The 14782-nt window shown below is 40.7% G+C and overlaps 6 protein-coding genes across 7 annotated transcripts; 5 read left to right on the top strand and 1 right to left on the bottom strand.

The window, feature by feature from the left end:
* Positions 1 to 55: 55 nt before the first annotated feature.
* LOC103849934 (F-box/kelch-repeat protein At4g39550-like) lies at positions 56 to 2176 on the top strand. Its single transcript, XM_009126706.3, has one exon. The coding sequence runs from the start codon at positions 776 to 778 to the stop codon at positions 1943 to 1945; it is 1170 nt and encodes a 389-aa protein (XP_009124954.2). The 5' UTR covers positions 56 to 775; the 3' UTR covers positions 1946 to 2176.
* A 483-nt stretch (positions 2177 to 2659) lies between these two features.
* LOC103850073 (F-box/kelch-repeat protein At4g39590) lies at positions 2660 to 4240 on the top strand. The gene has a single exon (XM_009126814.3). The coding sequence runs from the start codon at positions 2864 to 2866 to the stop codon at positions 4013 to 4015; it is 1152 nt and encodes a 383-aa protein (XP_009125062.1). The 5' UTR covers positions 2660 to 2863; the 3' UTR covers positions 4016 to 4240.
* A 154-nt stretch (positions 4241 to 4394) lies between these two features.
* Positions 4395 to 5818, top strand: LOC103854517 (F-box/kelch-repeat protein At4g39550). Its single transcript, XM_033285316.1, is given in 4 exon segments — positions 4395 to 5215; positions 5217 to 5274; positions 5439 to 5484; positions 5487 to 5818. Coding segments are annotated over 4 exon segments (867 nt in total). The 5' UTR covers positions 4395 to 4715; the 3' UTR covers positions 5750 to 5818.
* On the bottom strand, positions 5769 to 7987 carry LOC103850170 (shikimate kinase 2, chloroplastic). Of its 2 annotated transcripts, none has more exons than XM_009126920.3 (11): positions 7821 to 7987; positions 7441 to 7654; positions 7268 to 7326; positions 7132 to 7186; positions 6977 to 7049; positions 6802 to 6889; positions 6624 to 6709; positions 6407 to 6542; positions 6241 to 6319; positions 6101 to 6165; positions 5769 to 6003 (listed from the first exon to the last, which is right to left on the bottom strand). In XM_009126920.3, exons 2-11 carry the CDS (start codon positions 7649 to 7651, stop codon positions 5956 to 5958), a joined length of 900 nt encoding a protein of 299 aa, XP_009125168.1. In that variant the 5' UTR covers positions 7652 to 7654; positions 7821 to 7987; the 3' UTR covers positions 5769 to 5955. The 2 variants fall into 2 exon arrangements, with proteins under 2 accessions (XP_009125168.1, XP_018510712.1); XM_018655196.2 differs by lacking the exon at positions 7821 to 7987 and adding an exon at positions 7739 to 7757.
* A 706-nt stretch (positions 7988 to 8693) lies between these two features.
* On the top strand, positions 8694 to 11881 carry LOC103849025 (developmentally-regulated G-protein 3). Its single transcript, XM_009126108.3, has 10 exons — positions 8694 to 8945; positions 9108 to 9161; positions 9551 to 9727; positions 9950 to 10021; positions 10248 to 10307; positions 10385 to 10494; positions 10561 to 10860; positions 10940 to 11131; positions 11218 to 11269; positions 11589 to 11881. The coding sequence occupies exons 1-10, from the start codon at positions 8904 to 8906 to the stop codon at positions 11637 to 11639; spliced, it is 1110 nt and encodes a 369-aa protein (XP_009124356.1). The 5' UTR covers positions 8694 to 8903; the 3' UTR covers positions 11640 to 11881.
* A 234-nt stretch (positions 11882 to 12115) lies between these two features.
* Positions 12116 to 14048, top strand: LOC103848104 (alkane hydroxylase MAH1). Its single transcript, XM_009125321.3, has one exon. The coding sequence runs from the start codon at positions 12445 to 12447 to the stop codon at positions 13954 to 13956; it is 1512 nt and encodes a 503-aa protein (XP_009123569.1). The 5' UTR covers positions 12116 to 12444; the 3' UTR covers positions 13957 to 14048.
* Positions 14049 to 14782: the final 734 nt, after the last annotated feature.

Raw genomic sequence — 14782 nt, 5'->3', positions numbered from 1 at the left:
GGCGGGAAAACGTGTTTTTGCAATTTTGGCGGGAAATTGCGTTTTTGGGGTTTTGGCGTGAAAAAAATAGTTTTTAGGTTTTTGCGGAAAAACGTGTTTTTGTAGTTTTGTCAGTTTTCGTATGTGACAAAAATGATATTATGTTTAGGTTTGTAATTTGTGAATTACATTAGGGGCATAATAGACATTATACCATTTTGAATGAACCATCTCCATTCAAATGATCCAAATTGGTTCAGCTGAATGGACTTTAAAATTAAGCCTAAATTTCCAAAAGTCATCCAGATGATCCATCTGAATGAGTTGCACTTTTAGTGTCTAAACAAACAAAACTCTCATCTTCATCCAAATGACTCATTCAAATGGAGAAACAAAGAGGCCCCTATTATCATGAAGGGTCCTTTTACATACTCAATGGAAGAAATGTGACAAGATGCTCTCAGTGGAAGGGAGTTCGGTCGTGTGGGTGAACAAAGATCTTTGTTTCTAAGAAAAAAAAAAAAAAAAAAAAAAAAAAAAGATCTTTGTTTCTATTTCCTTTAACTTGGGGAGGCTTTTCTTGCTTGCGTTACAATCTTGAAAACACCCACCAATTTCAGTTTCAAAGCTGGGCTTTAAGGCCCATTAATATATTATTAAAAAGATTTTGATAACTATTTTCTAAATGAGCCCATAATTTGATTTACCCCTCAGAATGGAAGAAGTGTGACAAGATGTTCTCTCTCTCTACTTCCGTCGGAGAAAGTTGATTCTTTTGGTATAGCTGATTCCGACAATGTCGTTCCCGGTAAAGAAGAGGAAGACGATGAAGAAACCGTCGGTTAATAAGAATAAAAAAGCGCCGCCGCCGCCGGAATCGACTCCGAATCCTTCGCTTCCTGATGATTTGCTACTAAGCTGCTTCGCACGCGCCTCGAGACTGTACTATCCGACTCTTTCACTCGTCTCCAAGAGCTTTGCATCTCTCGTTTCTTCACCGGAGCTTTACAAGACCCGATCCTCTTCAGGCCGCACCGAGAGCTGTCTCTATGTGTGTCTAAGCTTCCATCCTGACCCAATCCCTCGCTGGTTCACCCTCTGCCGGAAACCTGATCGAACCCTAACCACCAAGAAGAAACCAAGTGGGTATGCTTTAGCTAAACTCCCAACTCCTCCTTCTCGCTCTGCGCACTGGTCTGGTCTCGTGGCCGTTGGTTCGGATATCTACAACATTGGCGGACCCATTGACGAAGCCAACGAGCCCTCGTCCAGCGTCTCAGTCCTGGACTGTCGGTCCAACACGTGGCGCGACGGTCCAAGCATGTTGGTGGAGCGGGACTACCCACACGCCAATGTGATTGATGGAAAGATATACGTAGCCGGAGACTCTAACTCTACTTCTCCCGACTGGATGGAGGTTTTCCACCCGAAAACACAAACTTGGGAGCTTCTGCCTAGCCTCCCTGCTGCGGAGATGCGACTCCTATATGATTCTATAAGTACAAGCGCAGGGATCGACGGAAAGGTACACGTTTTCGGATCCTGTAATGGTTTGGTTTACGATACGAGGGAAGGTCGATGGGAAAGTGCGGATATGGAGATGAGTTCGGAATGGGTTTGGTTCTCTTACTGTGTGGTTGAGAACGTGATTTACGTTTATAACAACGAAGAGTTCAAATGGTATGATTCTGCGGTAAGACTCTGGAAAGTTTTGAAGGGTTTGAAAGGACTGCCTAAGTTCCCACGTTATACTGCTAGATTGGCGGATTTTGGTGGGAAGTTGGCTGTTTTGTGGGGCAGGGGTGTGGCTTCCAGTGGCTATGTGGACAAGATTATTTGGTGTGCAGTGATTGCGCTTGAGAGGCGCAGCGATCAAGAGATTTGGGGTAAGGTTGAGTGGAAGGAAGCAGTGCTTAAAGTCCCCAAGTCATGTAGCATTGACTATGCTCTTGCTGCTACCGTTTGATGGCTTAGTTATGGGACCGACTTTGATTGTGATGAATCTTTAGTAATATCATTTTGCTGTATAATTCTCTGGCTCTTCTTAGCTGAATGCCGTAGGCATCATTTCACTTTGTGTAAAACCTTCGAGGGCTTAGCTTATTTTGTGACCTATGAAATGCCTGGTTTTGTTGAATGTAATTTTCAACAAAAAATGCATCATTTGATTGTAGTTTTCGTGGTTAACTGGCGTACACATAGTAGTTGGCTTTCTAGTTCTTCTTTGCTTAGAAGGCTCTGAACTTGCTCAAAGGCCTGATTATGAATATGATTGAGCAGTTAGAGAGCTTTATCAAAACTAACAAACTGAAATGTACAAAAAGTCAGTAGGAACATAGAGGTTCTGAGACATACCTCAATGGTGATTTCAGTTGGTGTAAGATCTGAGACGCTTCTATACGTCCCGAGCTTTGATTTAATATCTGAATAATTTGGAGTAAACTAGTCACAAAAATGGCCTGAGAGATTGTGGAAAGGCTATAGAACATTGAAAATGAGAATGACCATTACTCTCCAAGGAGACTCACCACGTGCTTCCCAAATAGTTGAAAGACAGTTTAAAGCCTATGTGAAGTCACAAATGATCAGAAACTCAGTTATCTATGCAAACACCGTATAGATTTTTATTATTGTTTTTTTCTTTTCGAATGATTTGTATTATGAACTCGATTAGTATTATACTATTATGGAACTTCAATGGATGAGGTGGAAAAATAATGCATAGGCTTTAGTTCATAAAATCAAAAGCCCATCACTGACATGCTTTTAAGCCCAAAAAGTTGGTTTTGAGTTTCCTCACGCCCAATACAAGCGCGTAAGTCACACTCACTCTATAAACCGTCGTCTCCTTTCTAATTCATTTCATCACATTTCACCCTACAAAATGTCGTCGACAGCCGAATCTTCCGCCGCCGTGAACGGCGACAAACCACCGCATAAGAAGATGACGACACAGTCTCCGGAGATCTCGATTTTGTCTCTTCCTTACGATTTGCTACTGAATTGCCTAGCGCGCGTCTCTAGATTGTACTACCCAACTCTCTCCCTCGTCTCCAAAAAGTTCCGATCCGTCGTTGCCTCGCCGGATCTTTACGAGGCTCGCTCCCTCTTACACCGCACAGAGAGTTGCCTCTATCTGTGCTTACGCTATGATCGCGATTACCCTCGTAATCTTGACACGTATTGGTTCGCTCTCTGCCGTAAACCAAACCGAACCGTAACCGACCGGTCAAGCGGCCATCTATTCATCCCAGTCCCATCTCCCCAACTGCGTCCTGCACGATCTATGAGTCTCGTAGCCGTTGGGTCTAACATCTACAGGATCGGCGGGGACATGCCCTCTTCTTCTAGAGTCTGGGTCCTTGATTGTCGATTCAACACGTGGCACAGGGCTCCAAGGATGCGATTGAAGCGGAGCTCCCCTGCTGCGAGCTTAATCGATGGGAAGATATACGTAGCAGGAGGGTGTGAAGACCCCAGTTCCGTGAATTGGATTGAAGTATTTGATCCAAAGACCCGAACTTGGGGAAATGTGGCGAACCCTGGCACGGAGACACGCCCAGGAGCTTCAGTTAGAAGCTTTGGAATTGGAGGAAAATTGTACATCCGTGGTGATGAGTATGTGGTTTACGATCCCAAGGAAGCTAGTTGGAACCCGATAGGATTGGGAATCGATATGGCGTTTGCGGCATCCTTTAATCACTGCGTGATAGGAGACGTCATGTTCCTTTGGGACGACGACAGAGAGTTTAGATGGTATGACTCCAAGGCAAGTTCATGGAAAAAGTTAAATGGTGTTGAAGATCTGCCTAATTTTTATGGGTATTGTAAAATGGTGGATCATGGTGGGAAGAAGATGGCTTTGTTGTGGGAAGGTTATTTGCGTTCGGAGTTCGTGGTTTGGTGTGCTGAGATTGCGCTAGAGATGCGCGATGGAGATGAGATGTGGGGGATTGTCGAGTGGTTAGATGTCGTGCTTTCACTCAACGAGCCGTTTCGCTTGTTCGATGCAAATGTTCTTTCTGCTACGGTTTGATGAAATTACTACAGGTGAGAGAAGTGAGAACAGGTTTTAACGTTTGATGGGAGAATCACTCACTGGTGTCGGTAGTCTCGTTTTGTTTTTTTTGTACATTTGTGTTCTTTAGGTGTCTCCCTTCCGCTGACATGCGACTCTAATGAATGGTTGTTTCATGTTTTTAGCAGAATATGATTTGCATTCGTTCACATATAATGTGTTGATGATGATTTAGCTTGTTTATTTATGTTGCATAGAGAGAAGGATAGGCTTCTAATTACTTTCACGAGAAGAAGTAACACATGGATGCATAGCTAGTGTTTTGGTTGTATATACTTTATAGTACGATCTTCGACGGAAAATGAGTGTTTAAGTTGCAGAAAGTAGGAAGTTTTGCTGTTTTAAGGTAAAATGTATTGAGCAAACCAAAAGATTACTTTCATTGAAACATTTACAAGTCTGTTTTGTTAACGTTAAAAACATTAAGCTATAAAATAAGGCTTTGATGCCCAGAAAGGTAGGCCCAATACGTTGGAATAATTTTTCTAAATGAGGCCCACCACCGAGTGTATTAAGCCTTTTTTTCACACGCACGTTATAAATCTTTGGCAGTGAGTGAAGTGTTAAGGGAGTGGAAACCCTACATTCCTTTGAATTCGAATCTCCAAGTAGAATCCGAAGCTGATCCACTGCGATTTTCGTCTCGATAGTTCAGGCAATGTCGCCTCCAGAAAGGAAGAGGAAGAAGACGAAGCAGTCACTGGTGCTCGAACCGACGCCGGAATCGACTCCAATTACGTCACTTCCTGATGATTTGGTAGTGAGTTGCTTAGCCCGCGTCTCTCGATTGCAATACCCGACTCTCTCGCTCGTCTCCAAGAGCTTTCGATCTCTCCTTGCTTCGCCGCATCTTTACGAGACTCGGTCATCTTTAGGCCGCACAGAGAGTTGTCTCTATGTATGCATACGCTTCCCTGATGAGACTATCCCTCGCTGGTTCACCCTCTGCCAGAAACCTAAGAAGAAGAATAAGAGGACGAAGAAGGCAAGTGGGTATGTTTTAGCTAAACTCCCAACTCCTCCTTCTCGCTCTGCGCACTGGTCTGGTCTCGTGGCCGTTGGTTCGGATATCTACAACATTGGCGGACCCATAGACGAAGCCGACGAGCCCTCCTCTAGCGTCTCAATCCTGGACTGTCGGTCAAACACGTGGCGCGAAGGCCCACGCCAATGTGATTGATGGAAAGATATACGTAGCCGGAGACTTGGGAGCTTGTGTCTACCCCTGCTGCGGAGATGCGCGCCAGACGAGATATACATATAAAAAGAATGGCAGGGATCGACGGAAAGGTACACATTTTGGGATCCGGTTGTCGTTTGGCTTACGATACGAGGGAAGGTCGCTGGGAAAGTGTGGGGAAGGAGATGAGTTCGGGTTGAGAACGTGCTTTACTATTATAAAGAGCGGGGAGAGATCAAATGGTATGACACTGGAGAGCTTTGAAGGGTGTGAAAGGACTTGATAAGATCCCGCCTTGTACTGTTACATTGGCGGATTTTGGTGGTAAGATGGCTGTTTTGTGGGATAGGGATGTGGCTTCCACTGGTGGTGACAAGATGATTTGGTGCGCTGTGATTGCGCTTGAAAGGCGCAACGATGAAGATATTTGGGGCAAGGTCGAGTGGAGTGACACTGTGCTTGAAGTCCCCGAGTCATGTATAATTATCCGTGTTCTTGCTGCTACCCTTTGATCACCGCTGATGAACTTGGAGAAAATTCTCTCTTATTATAAAAAAAAAATCAAATGACTTATTTCCCTTTTTTGGGTCCAGTGGATAGATAATATGACAAAAGTAATCAAACAAACAGTATTATTCAATTATATATATACCGTAGTAACAGTCAAAACTAGGCACAAACAAGCTCAAGCGTCTTCAACTAGAGGCCACCGGGTCTATCAATACTTGTCTTCTTTGTTGAGAAAGCACTGAACTTGCTCAAAGGCCTGATGGTGGATGGTTGAGCAGTTAGAGCTTATCAAAGCTAACAAAATTGAAAGAACACGCATGAATAGGAAGCATAGAAGAGGCTCTGAGACATACCTCAATGGCGATTTCAGTTGGTGTAAGATCTGAGACGTTTCTATACCCGTGCTTTGATGTAATACCTGAACAATTTGGAGTAAACTAGTCACAAAATGGCCTGAGAGATTGTGGAAAGCTAAAGTGAATAAGGACCATACTCTCCAAGGAGACTCTCGCGCTTGCGTTAGTGTACGCTTCACCACGTCCTTCCCAAATTGTTGAAAGACGGTTTAAAGCCTATGTGAATTCACAAAATGATCAAAACACACACACAGAGAAAGATAAAACTCTTTTACAAAAGTAACAAATCATAGAGAGCATTACCACTGTGTATGGGTCTCCTCCTGACTCACCATCATGCAACAATGGTCTTGAGTTTGTTCCTACAGCAGCAATTCTTTGCGCTAAGGCTTCTAAAGGAACATCAAGCCAAATGCTAATACCTTTATGCATATACTTCCTGAATACAACAAACGCAAACACATTATTACCAAATGATCTGAGTTTTCGTATTACATATCACTGATTGAGAAGACCGTACCAGTTAATGGGTCTTATAACCGCACCACCACCTGTTGACACAACAACTTGGTGGTACATCAGAGAGAGCTTCTTTAGTGTCTCTGTCTATAAAAATTAAAACCATGTGAATGAAATTAGCAGCTAGAATACACTAAGAACAAAGCAGAGAAAGTGTAGAAGAAGTGTAATAGTAAAACCTCTTTCTCTCTGAAGACACTCTCACCGAAATGCTCGAATATCTCAGCTACAGAAGTTCCATTCATGGCCTCCTCGATCATTGTGTCACTGCCACATGTTTCAGAACAATGTTTTAGCTCAGCTAAAGCTCAATAGACACACACAGTTCCAAAAAAATGAGCAGATAATATATACCAATCAAAGAATGTATAACCAAGTGCTCTTGCCATGATCTTTCCCACTGTCGTCTTTCCGGAACCCATCATTCCTGATACACATTCACGACGAAACTGTTCAATAACCAGATAATACACGAGGAGCTAAACAAAGGAAGAGACAAAGAAACTGACCAACAAGATACATAGATCGTCCATTCAAATACGGTTTAACCTCTTCAGCTTTTCTCTGCAAATACAATGTAAAACAGTATCTAAAACCATTTCATTCAAGATTGATGCCCAAATAAATAGAAGAGTATCAACTTGCCTTCAAAACCAGTTCTTCATCAAATGGAGAATGAAGAAGATCTCCAGTTTCCAGCAATGCTACAAAAATGTGAAGATGAAAACGCATTTGTAGTCATCGAATAGATAAAAAAGCGACATTTAAAAAAAAAAATTGAATCAAATGGAAAGATTGATGCTTTTATTTGTCAGAACCTGAGGAGTTCTTGTCCGAAACTGATCGTTGTCGAAGATCACTTCTTTTGTCAGGTTGCAAGTGAGATAAAGCAATAACTGTAAGCCGTTTATTCTCTTTGGTTCGGTGAGAGTAACGTAGAGAACCACGAGGCTTCCCTTCAAAATTTCTCCAATCAATCCATGATGATGGTGAGTAGTGAAACCTCTGAACAGCAGTGGCTGCTTCCATATTCTGGAAAATGTTACAAATTAGGCTAAGAAAATAAAATGGATTTAAAACACAAAATGAATGTTCATCTAGAATGAAGCTAATTACATGAAAACACCATTGAATGGGGAACAAATCAAATGAAAAGCGGAGATTGGAGAATGTATAATAATGTATAAAGGGTTCTCACCTTTCCCCTGACGGCAGAGCAAGACACAAGAATACAAGATGCAGACTCTCTCTCCCTCTCTCTCTCTTCTCTAACACTTATTGGTGTATATTAAAAATTCCTAGAAAGTCTTTATATATATATATATATATATTTTTTTTTTTCTTTTTGACATAAGATAGTCTTTATATTTGAACCAGAAAAAAGATAAAAGTCTTTATATTCGGTCTTCGTTTTAACGGAAAATATATGTAAGGGGGTTGGTGAAAGTTACTATGTTAATTTCTATACTCTATGCCAACTTGCCAAGTCAAATTAAACAACTATTTGATTGATGAGAAAGTCCAAACAAAACGTTAATGGGAAAGAAATGTATTTTCATAAAATATTGTCTTTTACTAGATAAAATTTCTTAAATTGTCTTTAAAAAAAACTAATCTTCAAAGTTAAAATCTAAAATATATAATACAAATTATTCTTGATACACAGTTAATATAAGATATGATAATATATATTAAGCATTATGATTTAAACCGAAGTAACTATAAATTTTAAGATGTATTAATGGAATGTGAATAGAAATGTAAATGTGGAAAATGTATTTCTGGTAGGTGAGAAGTGAGAAATGGGATTTAAAAATTCTAATCCGAACCACAAGTACATATTGCGAAAGATGGCCCACTAAATAATTGGGTAGGGCCCATAAAATCTACGGTTATGGTTTTGCGACCAGCCAACCTTACCTAACTCATCCTAAGAATAAACAAATAATTTAGATAAATGGGCTTGTGGCTCATAATATGACACACGAAGGGGACATAACCGTATGCCGTTTTTAGCTGTCATATTCACCATCCAGTCTTTGCTCCTAATAGAAAACGGCAGGATGTTTATTCATTAAATTTATTTGGGCCGAGAGGATGATGTTGGATCAGGCCCAGTTCTAGACACTTCGGAGATAGTTTTCTCAGTGTCGTAGTAATCAGGAAGAAGCTGGAGAAACGAAAACCCTCGGATTTCCTCTGATTCGTGAATCGTGTTTAAGCTCTTACCTCGACGCTGCCTCCGTGAGCTCTCTCTCTCTGCTCTGCTGTAACTGCAACCATGTCGACTATTATGCAGAAGATCAAAGAAATCGAAGATGAGGTAACTTTTTTTTTTCTCTTTCTCAAATCTTTACCGATCCTCTGATTCTTCAATTTTGGATGCATAGAGCTGTAAATTCGAAACCTTTTTTTGATTTCAATTAAGAAAATTGACTGATTGTTGTTCTGTGGTAATTTGCTGAGTGGTTTATGTATGTGATAGATGGCTAGGACTCAGAAGAACAAAGCCACCGCTCATCATCTGGGTTTGTTGAAGGTAATCTCTTCTCCTCGAAAGCTATTTCATTTCTCCAGTTCTTTTTTGTAGCTTAGAATGAGTTTTTGAATGGTTGAGATGTTTATACTCATCAAATGCAAATTGGGCAGCTTCATTTATATCTGTTAAGATTCAATTGTGTATATGGACTTTTAGCACAAGAATGGATTTTTAATATATGGGCATAGTCTCTTGTAAAGGTTCTTCCTTGGATGAATAAGTTTTGTTGTTAATACCAAATAGCACAGTGCAAATCATTTCAAGGACTTTAAGAGTATATAGATGATAGCTAAAAGGCTTCAATGTATATGTTTTACCAGGCATGCATGCAGTACTTCTTCGCCCCCTCCATTTGCTTGTCTCTGATATTATATTGGTCCATTTCGCAGGCCAAACTTGCCAAGCTAAGAAGAGACCTTCTTGCACCGCCTACTAAAGGTGGTGGTGCTGCTGCTGGCGAAGGTTTTGATGTCACCAAAAGTGGAGATTCTAGAGTTGGACTTGTTGGGTTTCCTTCCGTTGGAAAATCCACGCTCTTGAACAAGCTTACTGGAACCTTTTCCGAGGTTTCTACTTCTTCTTAAGATGCATTTCCTAGTTTATTGGTTTTCTTGTCAATGTTAGAGCGCTCTTGTATGTAACTGGAAGTTTGAAACTTCCAAGTTATTTGCTATCTAGTTGATTTGACCCATTTATTGTGCCATATAAGTTATTATTATCTTGGAATTAGAACTGTGTTTTGGCTGATGCTTTAGTTTCTGAAGGTACTCGCTATTTTTTTTCTTCAGGTTGCTTCTTATGAGTTCACAACTTTGACATGCATTCCCGGTGTTATTACATACCGTGGAGCTAAAATTCAGGTACGATATCTACTTATATGCCTCCTTGGTCAATCTATTGTTTGTGGAGAGAGATGTATGGTTTGCTTGCTTCTTGTTGCTCTTAAGCTATCTCCTATGTCTCATAAGTTTTTGCAGGACAATGAAATACTTGGCTTTAATTTTCTTCTCTTTTGTAATAATTTGTAATTGTTCACTGGATGTTGATGATACTTGTTTTTCTTATGTCCTCTTTAATGGCTTGCAGTTATTGGATCTTCCTGGTATTATTGAGGGTGCTAAAGACGGAAAAGGTAGAGGACGACAGGTAAGTAGAATTTCAGAATGCATCTCTGATAATTTGAACTTCGTTGGTCGTGTTTGACGCTTATTATCTGTTTCCAGGTTATAAGTACTGCTAGGACTTGCAACTGCATCATAATTGTTCTTGATGCCATAAAGCCAATAACTCACAAGCGTCTCATTGAAAAGGAGCTTGAAGGATTCGGAATCAGGTATATAATAATAACCCATTTTTTTATCAGTTCTGGTAGAAATACTGACGGACTAATGCGATATAGGTTGAACAAGGAGCCACCTAATCTGACATTCAGGAAAAAAGACAAAGGTGGTATCAATCTAACGTCTACAGTCACTGCGACCCACCTTGACCTCGACACTGTCAAGGCGATTTGCAGTGAATACAGGATGCACAACGCTGACATCACTCTGCGCTACGATGCAACCGCTGATGACCTCATCGATGTTATCGAGGGCAGTCGGATCTACATGCCCTGTATCTATGCCGTCAACAAGATCGATCAAATCACTCTCGAGGAACTTGAGATTTTGGACAAACTTCCTCATTACTGTCCTATCAGGTACAATATTATTAATTTCACGGGAATGATTCACAGTTAACTGTCTTGCTGGTCTCATTGAAATGTTATAATCTCGCAGTGCGCATCTGGAGTGGAATCTTGATGGTCTGCTCGATAAGATATGGGAGTACTTGGATCTAACTCGAATCTACACCAAACCAAAGGCAATGAATCCGGATTATGATGACCCTGTCATCTTATCTTCCAAGAAGAGAACAGTTGAGGACTTCTGCATCCGGATTCACAAAGACATGCTTAAGCAATTCAAGTAGTAAGTAAATAAAACCTAGTCTTGTTTTGTTTCTCTGTTTGATATTTTGTTACTTATGAGTGTACTAATGATTCTTTCCATTGCAGCGCTTTAGTATGGGGTTCGAGTGCAAAGCATAAGCCACAAAGAGTTGGAAGGGTGAGTCTTCTTGCAAATTCTCTAACCTTTTTTGGTTTAGCCTTGTTTTGTCAGACCGACCATTTTTGATTCTGGAAAAAGGTCATCAGGTCCGGTCCATATAAGACCAATCTAGTCATGCATGCTTAAGTCATATGTGGGTTTGTCTTTGAGGGTTAAGCACTAGCTTGTCTGGTCAAACATGGACAAAGAGGCCTGAATCCTTCGAAATCAGAATCAAATAGATTTGTTTGGACTGTTCAATTTGAAACTACTTCTTGGTAAACCCATTGCAATATATCTAACTAACTATCTACTGCCGTTGTCTCTAACACCTCAGGAACACGAGCTCGAGGATGAGGATGTTGTTCAGATCGTTAAAAAGATATGATATATCTACACATGGAAGAAGGTTAGGATCTTCTTTTGGATTCTCAGCTTATCTTTTTGTACTCCTTTCTGTGTATTATTATGTCAGATAAAACAAACTGTGTCTTCACTTTTTGGTTTGTCCTGTTGGATAATCTTATCTTTTACCAATGATAGCATCTCATGTGATGAATGTTTTGTCGGAACACTTCCATATAAAAAAACTACAGATATGGTTTTGCCTAGATATCGTTCTTGTTTTTATGTATGCAACTTGTTTAATTTCGAATTTAAAAGCTGAAATTTATAGATTTGCCATTGCACTACAGTTGCTGGATTGGTTGACATTAAAATGGCAATTTAAAGATTGTGACATTGACACGTACGTGGCAACACTTTAGAGTTCGAAGAGTGGATTATTTAAGAGAACTTACTAAAAAAACGAACTCAATTGCGGTGACTAGGACCAGTGATCTTTGATGCACTTCTCGAATGGTATATTCTATCCTTTATTTTATGTGAAACTGATAAGAGTATGCTTATATCCATTTGTTTAAGCCCAGATTATGGAGGATCCTTTAGATATTCTCCACATGTTTTTGTGGTTAGTAATTACTACTAATTAGTACCAACACTAACATATACGTGAATGGGATGGGAACGGTCGGAAAGCAGTCAGATCTTATGTCCAAATCATCCAATAATTACGACAACCTTTAATGGTACTAATTGACCCCTCTGATTCCAAGAGCATTGTAATCATTGTGCTCTATATAAATTAAAGAAAACCATCACAATAGTGTATCTAGAGTTCCCAACATTATCTGATGGCTTCACTAAGCTTGCTTGAAGCTTCCGTAGCTCTCCTTTGTTTTCTCATCTTCCATCACTTGCTCTTCAAGAAACCTCATGACCGGTTCCTCAAAAACTGGCCAGTTCTCGGGATGCTTCCTGGTTTCCTCATAGTGCTCCACCGCATCTACGACTTCAGCGTGGAGGTCCTCGAGCAAACCAACTTAACATTCCCATTCAAGGGACCGTGGTTCACCGGGATGGATATATTAGTCACGGTTGATCCAGCTAACATCCACTACATATTAAGCTCAAACTTCTCCAACTACACCAAGGGAGCTGACTTCAAAGAAGTCTTCGATGTTTTCGGAGAAATGATCTTTAACTCGGACGGTGACATGTGGAGGAACCAAAGAAGAGCTGCTCAGTACATGCTTAACCACCAAGGGTTTCAAAAGCTTTCCATGAGTGCAACAAGAGCTAAACTCGACGACGGTCTTGTTCCTCTTTTCGATCGTTTTTCAAAGAAGGAGATGGTCGTTGATTTGCAAAATGTGTTTCAACGTTTCACGTTTGATACAACTTTTGTTCTTGTAACCGGGTTTGATCCCAAGACTCTCTCTGTTGAAATGCCTGAAGATGAGTATGCTAAAGCTCTTGACGTTCTTGGAGATGGGATTTTCTTTAGGCATGTCGTACCAAAGTTCTTGTGGAAGCTTCAAAAGTGGATTGGGTTTGGACAAGAGAAGAGGACGATGGAAGCTGGTGCCACTTTTGATCGTGTTTCCGCCAAATACATATCAGCTAAGAGAAAAGAGATGCGAACACAAGATCAACAATCAAATGGTGAATGTCATGAGGATCTCTTGACATCTCACATGAAGCTTGATACAACTAAGTACGAGATCTTGAACCCGAGTGATGATAAGTTCCTCAGAGACACCATCTTGGCTTTCAATCTAGCTGGGAGGGATACAACGGCTTCAGCTCTCTCTTGGTTCTTCTGGCTTTTATCTGAAAACCCTCGAGTGGTAACCAAGATTCGCCAAGAGATCATCACCAACATAAATCTTCATGGCCAACACAACTTAGACAAGTTGGTGTATTTACAAGCTGCTTTGTATGAATCAATGAGGCTTTATCCACCAGTTCCCTTCCAACGCAAGTCACCTATAAAACCAGACTTGCTTCCTAGTGGGCATAAAGTGGACTCAAGCTCAACGATCATGATCTTTCTTTACGCGTTGGGGAGGATGAGAGCGGTTTGGGGAGAAGACGCAATGGAGTTCAAGCCAGAGAGATGGGTTTCACAGTCAGGATGCTTGAGACATGAGCCTTCCTTCAAGTTTTTATCGTTTAACGCTGGTCCAAGAACATGTCCTGGTAAGCAATTAGCTCTGACTCTAATGAAAACAGTGGCAGTGGAGATATTACAAAACTATGATATTAAGGTTATCAAAGGACAGAAGATTGAGCCAGATCCTGGTCTTATATTGTACATGAAGCATGGGCTTAGAGTAACAATTACTAAGAGATGTTCAGCTTGAATTAATTGATGTACCATTCCCTTATTTTCCAATGTATTAATATCTATCACAAAATTATGGTATGGTACATAAGGGAATTAATTGATGTACCAGATCCTGGTCTCATCTCACTAAGAGATGTTCAGCTCCGAGAGATGGACACAAATCTACCACCAAGTATAGTAGTGATTGTGATCCAACGGAGCAGTTTAACAAGCTAGTGTATTTACACGCAGCGTTGTGTGAAACAATGAGGCTTTATCCACCGGTTCCTATCGAGCGTGTGTCTCCCGTTCGATCAGATGTGCTTCCAAGTGGGCATAAAGTGGAAGCAAACTCGAAGATCTTGATCTTAATATAGGCGTTGGGTAGGATGAAAGCAGTGCGGGGGAGAAGATGCATCGGAGTTCAAGCCAGAAAGATGGATATCTGAGACCGGGGTGTTGAGACATGAGCCTTCCTTCAAGCTCTTAGCGTTTAATGCAGGGCCAAGAACATGCCTTGGTAAGAAAATGGCTATGGTTCTGATGAAGGCAGTGGTTGTGGAGATATTACAAAACTTTTGATGTTAAGATTGCTGAAAGGCAGAAAATTGAACCAAGGTCCTCATTTAATTCTTAGCATGAAGCATGGCTTTAGGGTTTCAACCAATAAGAGACCGTGAAGTTGTCAAGGTTGGTTTAAGTTCTGTTTCAAAAACATAGCTCGAGAGTATTAACAAGCTGTCTTAAATTGAGTTTGGATTGTGGTGCACCTTTGTTATGTAATGGGTTTTATTTTATGATTAAATTTGAATTAAGCTCTTTGGCGTTAATTAAAAAAAGAATAACCAGTTCCAACAAAAAGT

This window comes from Brassica rapa, chromosome A01 (assembly GCF_000309985.2).
Source record: "Brassica rapa cultivar Chiifu-401-42 chromosome A01, CAAS_Brap_v3.01, whole genome shotgun sequence".
NCBI lineage: Eukaryota > Viridiplantae > Streptophyta > Magnoliopsida > Brassicales > Brassicaceae > Brassica > Brassica rapa.
Note: the sequence above shows the minus strand (reverse complement) of the source record. Positions and strands in the feature narration are given on the sequence as shown.